Source organism: Ziziphus jujuba, chromosome 12, assembly GCF_031755915.1.
Source record: "Ziziphus jujuba cultivar Dongzao chromosome 12, ASM3175591v1".
Taxonomy (NCBI): Eukaryota; Viridiplantae; Streptophyta; class Magnoliopsida; order Rosales; family Rhamnaceae; genus Ziziphus; species Ziziphus jujuba.
This window is the reverse complement of record NC_083390.1, coordinates 23,009,660-23,019,465: the sequence shown is the minus strand read 5'-3', so window position 1 is coordinate 23,019,465 and position 9,806 is coordinate 23,009,660. Positions and strand designations below refer to the sequence as shown.

Below are 9,806 nucleotides of genomic sequence, written 5' to 3'. Positions count from 1 at the left end.
TGAAAGGTGACAACGGGTCACCTTGCCGAATCCCTCTATTAGGAATAATAGAATTCATTCTACTACCATTGATGATTAAATTGAATTCAATCGAATTTATGGAACTGAAAATCATTCTTCGAAAATCCCAAAACTTCAACACTTTTGTGATAAACATCCATTCCAGCCTATCATAGGCTTTCTTCATATCGATCTTGATGAACATCAAGCCATTTTTTCAGCATATTGCATAACATTATTTTCCATACAATATATTTAATAATATATGCAACTTATCTTCCATACAATATATTTAATGATATATGCAACTTGTGAACATCTAAATCATAAAAATTATACCATTGATGGTGATAATTTAGCAAAAAAAACATCTCAGCTTTTAATTATATTTGTAAATTTCAAAATTAAAGTTCGAGTCTTGATCCATTATTGTTTTAAATGTCTCATGCCCTATGTCGGTACATGAAACATTTTTTTTATTCAAGCAAAAAAAAAAATTAAAAAAAAAATCTTTATACATATTTTTTTGTGATTCATTGTCGGACCTACTCATTAATTGAAGTTTAATAATTGTCAGCTGTCAAATCCAAATTTCATCCTGTTTCCATTTCATTTCCATTCATCCACATTGCTCACATTGATCAGACAAAGATGTCCGGCCTAATTAATTGGGGATATTGTAGCATATTGTTGTCAAATAAAATTCAGAAAAAAAAAAACAATAATATTAATTGAGGGTAGCCCCATATCGTGGACAGCCTAAACTGCTAAAAAAATTGATATGACTTTGATAATATGGATGATTAAAAATATGATTGATCAAGTTGATCACATAACACTTTAGAAGGGTCAAAGTAATTAGATCAAGTGGGCCCACTAAGACACCTAACTGAGACAACAGCTCCTGCAATAGGTCCAATCCCTGTCCAGCTCCTTGTTCCCCTGCAGTAGTTTTCCATACTAATTCTTCTTTGGAGCTAGAAACTGATCTTTATAGGCGTCCAATCAGTAATGTTTCAGCACCAAGCATCCCAAAAATTTGGGATATTGTTTGAGGAGATGTGGTCAGTAATATATTCCATTCAAATATGAAGCATGTCGTGATTGTTTATATATATGTATATATAATCCTAATTAGGAATATGATAATCTTAGATATTTGCTATGCATTTTGTCTCGAATCCTTTTATAGGTTGGAAGATATAAAGTTTTTAGAATATCAAATTTATATATATAATTTCAGTAATACTCATCCTGATTTCATTGCAAGCTCAATCTTGTAGGAGCCATAATATTATAATTGTTGCTAAAATTATCTCAAGAATTAATATCCACCTTATCGTTGATGAGGGCAATGAGAAAATAGCTGTTTTAATGGAGATGCGCATATATTTAGTTTGTTTCCATGTATATCTTTCAAATTATTATCTTCCTTATCTATTTAATCCCAAAAAAAAAATAAAATAAAATAAAATAAAAAATAAAAAAGAAGAAGAAGAAGTCTTCCTTATCTATTACATTACATCACAATCTCCTAATCACCTAAACTCTGTAGTTATTGTGGGTTGAGTTTCTAATGTCTTGGGTAAATCATTCACGACAAGTTGACAGGGTAGGTTAAAATTATTTTGGTTGGTAAGGAATACTAGCTTAGTAGCCTAGTTGGTAAGCTAGAAAAGCAAGAAATTTCATAATTTTTCTTTTTTTATTGGGCACTAAAAGATGTTGAGGCTCAAACCTAGGTTAGGCCGAAGCCAATGGAGTAACCTCCAAGTTGTACCGAGATAACTAAATAGTGGACATGTTTATGTGGTGCTCTTCCTCTTATAGTTTTAAGTTTTCTAGGATTCTTTTACACTATTGTCATCATGATCATATGTTGAATATTATTTCCTTTTTACTCCAAGACTACTCTTAGGACACCCAAATATATGTGGGTATATATATATATATATATATATAAAATTACACCCTTTATGTTAAAGAAAATAAATAAATCGTTCGTAATAACAATATATAAATGGTTACATCCAAATCTGTTACTAATCTCATTTTCAAGTAGTTGGTTATGGGTCATGGTTAGCTGACCTGTGATGTGTTTAGTTGGTCCAAGAGAATTAGAAAAGTGGTAACAATTTTTGGTTGTTCTATCTAATTCCATATGTTGATGGGGCGACAGACTTATTGTGTGTGTACCAACCTGAAAATTCAACTTTGTTTCGACCCAAAACAACGAACACAACTTGGCAGCACATGTGGACCATATGCATTCCAATGAATATACCAAAAAATCTCCTATTGCCTTTTTGTTTTTTGTTTTTTTTTTTTTTTTTTACATGGGGATCGACTACATTATAAATTCATCTTACCTAGATACATATTTATGAAAAGATGAGAAACGAACCCAATCTTGCACATTATGCAAGAACAAGTTTATTTGTTTAATAATGAGTATATGACTTTATATTTTGTCTTCTTTCTTATTCTTCATCTTTGAATATTTGTATGTAACTTTTTGAATTTTTCAATATGCCATAAAACAAAATCCTGAAAAAAGAAAAAGGGTAGAAGTCTGAATTCAAATGGGTATGGCCACAATACTTGAAATTGATGCATTGATAGATGGTGACTGGTTTATGAAAGTTTCTGTTTCTGAAAAAGTGGAATTATTAGTACATGAAAATGGTTATTTCCTAGTCAATCCTCTAACCTTGCAAGCACTTTAAAACTAAAAAAGCGACCAGACTCAGAGCCCTGAACCTTCTGCATTATTGAACCATAAATTTGCTTTTAAGGAACATAAGCTGGATTGCAAAAAAGATCAAGCTAATCATTCTCTCTCTCTCTCTCTCTCTCTCTCTCTCTCTCTCTCGCGGTCTCAAACCCGAAAACAAAACCAAAACCAAATAAAAAAGTTTATAATTTTGGATACAGGACACAATGGTGGCCGAAGGTGGCTGACAGGTACACGTGGCATTCTTACATTGGTGAGAGTGTTAAAAGATCAAGAAAAACGATTAAAAGGACTATGGAAAAGAAATATGGTCTGTGGAGAGATGGTGGGTAGGGCTGGGTGTGGATTTACCTGCCCTTAAACTGTTTCCAATGTTGGTCAGATTGGTCACAAGTCAAGTCTCTCTCTCTCTCTATCTATTTTTCTCTCTCTGTTTTTCTCTGTTTCTAAACCCACACACATAGAGACTAAAGGTGGGAGGGACAGCCACTGCCTTTGCTTTCTGCTCCAGCCCCCACACACTGATTGAGATATAACACAAACCCCCATTGTCTCCTCCTCTGCTTCCAAACCCATATCCTATCTCCATATTAACCTCTTTTCCCAAGATCTCCATTTTCATATATAGATATATTTGTTTTTCTTTTTTTCTCTTTGTTTCTCTGTTATTGTTTGTCTCTGTTTAGCTTTGTCATTTTTTATTTTTCTTTGTTCCTGTTACAGTTAGGTGGGGCTGTTTACCTTCTTTTTGTCAGGATTCTCTAATGCCAGTCCACTATCACTCCTACACAAATTCTTAAAAATAAAAAAAAAAAAAAAAAAAAGTTTTAGAAAAACCAAGAATAAATCACCCACCATCTCCAACACAGCCACTACTACTAATACTACTAAGTAAGAATAAAAACTGAAAACCCAAATCTCTTGTTTTGTTTATCTTTCTTTCTAAGTCATAGCCATACCCAACCTTCTTGGACTTTGGCTAGCTCTCTCTCCCTTTTGCCCCAAGTTTATTTTTTTCTTTTACACAGATGAAGACAATCATGGCTAAGACTCCACATGACTCTTCTTTCTCTTTCTCTAGGAGATATTTCCACTGGAAGAAGAAGCTTGTAGAGGATGAAGAAGATGATGAAGAAGAAATTTTGAACTTCACCAATTCATCTTCACACTTCTGTGAGGATCATACTGCGATAATCTCTGCACCACTACCACCACCATCAGTTGCAGCAGCAAAGAAGAAGCTTTCAAAAGGGTCGGTTTCAAAGCTGAAATCGGCTCTGGCTCTCACAGTGTTTCGCAAAACTACACGATCATCACACTTCCATTCGAACCTCGGTACAAAAGTTGTGGGAACACTATTTGGATACAGACGTGGACATGTTCATCTTGCATTTCAAGAAGATCCCAAGTTGAATCCTGCTTTTCTTATCGAATTGGCAACACCAACGAGTGTTCTGGTTCGAGAAATGGCATCTGGGTTGGTCAGGATAGCATTGGAATGCGAGAAGAAAACAGAGAAGAAAGCTCTGAAATTGCTCCAGGAACCACTTTGGAGGACCTATTGCAATGGTAAAAAATGTGGGTTTGGAATGAAAAGGGAATGTGGTACTGAGGAATTGAAAGTTTTGAAAGCTGTGGAACCGATTTCAATGGGTGCTGGTGTTTTACCAGGTGGTCACGGTGGGTGTGATGGGAATGGAGGTGGGTCCGATGGTGAGCTAATGTATATGAGAGCCAGGTTTGAACGAGTTGTGGGGTCCAAGGATTCAGAGGCATTTTATATGATGAACCCAGATGGTTCAGGAGGACCAGAACTCAGTATTTACTTGCTTAGAGTATAGTTTTAGTGTACTCCATTAAAAACAGTATTTTCTTTTTCTTTTCTTTTTTTTTTTTTTTTTTTTTTAAGCTTAAGCTAAAGTGGTTAGCCCAAATCCAAAATTTTCAATTTCTCTATGTTTCTGGCTACTGCTACTCTTTTTTCTCACATTTTGGTGATAATGGAGCTAGCTAGGTTTTATAACCCTTTATGGCCTCTTTTATGTCTTGGTTTAAAAACTTTAGGTTATGGGGGTTGCTATGGCTTTATAAATGGCATGAACTTATCATAGGTTGGTGATGAGGTACTTTATGTGTATGTATAGCATGTCTTTCTCATTATATAAAACTTGAGCTTCCATCATGAAATTTTTAGCTGACTCTATTAATTTTTGTTGTAAAACGTTTGCCTATAAAATGTTGCAGTTATCAAGGGCAATGTTAAACATATTACTTTGATATTTTAAAGCTATTGGGTCTAAGTGCTGTCTGCTTGATATGGAAGATCTTTTCCATGTGTTTAATTAGGCTTCTGAAGTTGCCAATTATATGAATACCGCATTTGGTACTCTTACTGAAATATTTAGTTAGTTTAGGGAGAAAATTTTTCTCTCATTAATCTCTTTAGTCGGAGAGCATGAAAGATATGAAGTAAAGATGATTAAAAATCTTAGTGGCCTTATTGTATAATGTTCAATATCTTATGGTGTTTGGTAAGCTAGCAAAAAGCATTGAAAAACTTGGGTGAGCTAATTAGATCTGCCATAAATTATTATTATTTTTTGGGTAAATTGCCATAAATTATTGTGAGTTGCGAGAAAATGGTTAGGTATGTGTGAAAGTGGTTCTTATTGTAGTTGGCATATATGCAGTGTGTAGAATTGGGCTATATGGCCTCAAATTTAGGGAAAGAAATAAAATATAGTGTAATATCATTGGATTGAAAGCCTACTTCTTAGCCTTTCCGCCGTTTCTAATAGCTTAAATCCCAAAAATCTCATTTAAAATCCATTAGAATCTCTTTTTTTTTTTTTTTTTTTTTTTGGGGTAATAAAAATCCATTAGAATTTATTACTTGCTAAAGACACAAACTTTATCCAAAGAATTTAGTATAATGAATTGATTAGCTGATGATCAAATTAATTTCAAAAACATTTTTTTATTAATTAATCTCCATTGGTTGGTTGGTTGAAAATGGAGTACAAAAATAGTGAAAATTCTGGGTCCACAAAAATTAGTAAAAATAATCTGTGTTCCCTTGAGAAGAAGAAAACAAGAGGTTATGTTCAGAGATTGTAGGTTACAGCTGGGGCAAAACAAAACCATTGGGATTCCCTCATGCTCAGGGTTTGTTTCCATCAAGTCTTATTATTATAATTTTCAAAAGATTCTGCCCCTTTTTTGGTTTTCATTCTTAATAAAAGGCCAAGTCTACTTCAAAAGTTACAGAGATTGTCACCTCCAACATAATATAGACCCAATTAAATTGGAGATCAAAATTTTGGAGTTAGAAAATGTTGGAAGAGGAATTCATTAATCAAACTTTCATGGATTTTATTTTTTAAATGTGTGCTAATTCCATAAAATAAAATAAAAAAATAATGATGGGGTGCTAATTAATAGTTACCCAAAAGTTAAAAAATTGTACCAAAATTTCAAGACCAACCAAAAAAAATAATAATAATAAAATAAATAAGGAGAACTCTCTTCCTTTATCCAGTTATGCCTTTCTAAAAGTCTATCAAACAAGCAGAAAAAATTGATGTAAAAGTGTAGAAAGGCAAAAAGCTAACTTTTTAATAACAATTTCTTTTCGTTTTTAGCTTTCTAGCTATACAAACACTTTTTTGCAAGTTTTGTTGGTTTTCAAGAAATTTAAATAGTTAACATTTTTTTAATACTTAAAAAATGTAAGAATTTAGAGTGGTTGGAAGTTGCGACTTAATCTCTTTTTGGGTGGATTTGTGTTGTGAAAAAGCTCACCTTTGTTCCCTCCCTAGTTTTGGCAATTGAGAAATATGGGATAACTGCTCACGTGGGCAGCACATGATATTATGCAAACTTAAGTACCAAGCCCATCCATGATAAGGCCCAAGTAACAAATGCTGGTTTGGGTCACACTTCCCAACATGTCTCTAGTTATTGGGCCTAAAAATGATTGGGTCCTCTTTTTTTTTTTTTTTTTTTTTTTTTAATGTAGCATGGCAAGGAAAACTCTATACACACACCTTGATAAAATCTACAAGAAAATAAAATTACCAAAAAGGTCCAGAACAGAAGTACCTGTTCAGCCCTATTGCCCCAGTTGCTGTATCCTAGTCAATGGATTCAGAACTATGCAGCACATAGAATACCAATAGATTTGGCCCATGATCTACTGAAGCGGGTAGTCCAGAGTCCATAACCTACAATGTGTCTCAACTCGGTATCAAGTTAGTAGTGAGTACAAATATTTCAGTTCATAAAGTTAGAATATCCTGATTTAATCAGGGTTATACATATTTATACCACATATTTGTTTGCGTGTTTTTAGGCCATGGAAGGAGCTCAGGGGCATGTTGGTGTATTTCAAATTTCAAGAACAAGGTCTATTAAGCTTCGGCCTTCAATAAATTTGAATGAAATGGGGCCCATGAGTATCATGAAACCAAACCCAAATAAAGGAGCATCCAACCCTTTATGGAAAGTTGAAACCAAAACAAACATGGACTAGCCCTGCTTTTATTCAAAGGAGTTCTTCTCTTTCCATGCTTTGAACTTTCAAACTATCTAATAGAATCGACCAATTACTTTACCATTTGGTTTTCAGGAAAATTTGCAAACTATGAACCAATAATTGAGTTGCAAAAAGGAAAGAAAAAAAATCGAAAATGCAAATACTTTGTCAAAAAACGACAATCTGATACCATGTCTAGTGTCTTTCTACATTTGGGTTTTCCTTCTTGGCTTTTGGAGGACCAATAAAATAATCATTATGTTCATTAATTTTTTGAAGAAAGAATTACAATTCATGAGGCGCTTTCCTTTGCTTTCAAAGACAAAAGGGGCCTAATTATTAAAAATAATAATAAATAAATAAAAGAGACAAAAGGGGCTTTGCTCCATTTTTTTAAACATAGGTTTTTGTGCAATTCACATTAAGGATGTGAAATCTTGTAAATTCCAGCCTTTTTTCTACTTCTTTTTGCCTATCTTGAAAGTTGGAAAAAATTCACATTTGATTAAGCTCACCAAGGCGGTGCTTTATAATAATATTGATCATGAAAAGTCTAATGTTCCCCATAGTCAAAGTACCCACATAGGGCAAAGTAAATTACTTGCTTTATATGCTAAAAATTTCACTTATTCATTATTATTCTATATACTGGAAAATGGCATTCCTAAAATATAAAGACCCTTTAGATGCTTAAAAATGAACCTCGTATGAAATTTCTTGAAGCTACTTTTTTGGGATGAACTTAGCCTTTTTGCACATTAGTGGTAATTAATAAGAAGAAAAGTTTAATTTGGAAGCAAAATTCACGCATGGATTGTCGACATTAATTTAATTTGTTCAATGTAATTAAGCAATGAACTTAGCAAATTACAGGACCACCCTAATGTGTGGATGTTGCACATGCGTTCGTCATATGGAAGACCACAAGGTAAACAACCATTTTTTTTTTTTTCCAGTATAGAAATGGAATATTTCAAAAGTATAAGTTTGATGTTGGTTTTTCTAAATTCCATGATTAAGATCACAAAAAATGTCCAATAATAGAGGGCATAATGTCAACTCTAACCTTGTGGGATTATTATAATATAGCACCATACCGTACAACATAACCCCATGAGAGGTGGAGATTTGTAATCGAATCCCAAGCAGACTTACTGGATTTTCCACATCTAAATAATATGGTATTACTTAGTCGCCTTTAAGATGTGGAATGATAAAACCAAAGAATTAGGAAGGTTTTAGAATTCTTTTTCTAGATTTGAATTTATTGAAATTTGAGTTTTGCCAAAATAAAACTATTGAAAATGCACACATTTCTGAACTCATTGTAAGGACTGCATCATGTTATTGTCACCACTACCAAATTAGAACTTCGATACATTATTCTTGGTGTGTTTATGACCTTTTCTAAGCTTTTATCTTTTCTTTCTTTTCTTTTTTTTTTTTGTTTTGATTAATTGATTATTTTTTCTTTTTCTTTTGGTGGGTGATGGTTTTATCATTTAATAGTCTCTCTCTCTCTCTCTCTCTCTCTCTCTCTCTCTCTCTCTCTCTCTCTCTCTCTCTCTTTTCCTTTTATATATTAAAATAAGATTGGAAATGACTATGGGAATTAGAAATAATACATTACATGACACTTAAGTTATACATAAAAAAATGATGTTGATAACCATATAGCATCATAGCTAGGGCCTAAGACTCCAAGCTATAAAAAAAAAAGCTAGGGCCTAGGACTAGGACTAGGACTATGATCTGAAATTTAATAAATGTTAACTGTCTACCATTTTATGGTCGTCATTTTGCAGAGTCTGGTAACAGCTAAGGGTATGTTCTGTTTGTTTTGTTTTTCTTATTATTCTCGTTGGATCTCCATACGACATTTAAGCAAAAATGTCTCTCAAAATGACAGCCAAGATAACATTTTCTAAAATCATGATTTGGGTTCCAATCATTTTTTTTTTTTTTTTGGCAAATATGATTTGGGTTCCAATCATAGGGTCATTTAGACTCTAGTGTCTTTATTTATTTTTTATTTTTATGTAAGGATGTTCTGATAGTTGTATATATATATATATATCATATAAAATAATCTTTTTATAAGAGAATCCATGATTTATAAAAGTTTAATCATTAGATACTGAAATAATTAATATTTAAATTAAAATATAAAATTTCATTAGATAAAATTTGCAATTCTTATCATTTTTTGCATAGACAATCTTTATTTATTAAAGCTAAGGAATTTCTGATTAGAAAATGATTGATTATGTAAATATTTTTTTTAATAAATGATCTAATAAAACACATGATGACATTGTAATTATATAGGATATTATCTTCAGATAGTTTCTAGTCTTAAATTATTAATTAAAACACTGTGGCAAATAGATTGGGAGATAGTTTGGAGAAAAACAATTATATGTATACACTGTAGTAGCAGTTAAAAACCTATACAAAATATCTCACTCCATGGTGTGAGCAAAAGCTTCCTAATATCCAAATTTGTGTAGGCATTGACAAGTGGCTAGTAAAAATTGC

General features: G+C 32.6%; 1 protein-coding gene across 1 annotated transcript; it reads left to right on the top strand.

Moving 5' to 3' along the window:
• The first annotated feature begins 2,882 nt into the window (after positions 1-2,882).
• Positions 2,883-4,970, top strand: LOC107429563 (protein MIZU-KUSSEI 1). Its single transcript, XM_048462212.2, has one exon. The coding sequence runs from the start codon at positions 3,763-3,765 to the stop codon at positions 4,573-4,575; it is 813 nt and encodes a 270-aa protein (XP_048318169.1). The 5' UTR covers positions 2,883-3,762; the 3' UTR covers positions 4,576-4,970.
• Positions 4,971-9,806: the final 4,836 nt, after the last annotated feature.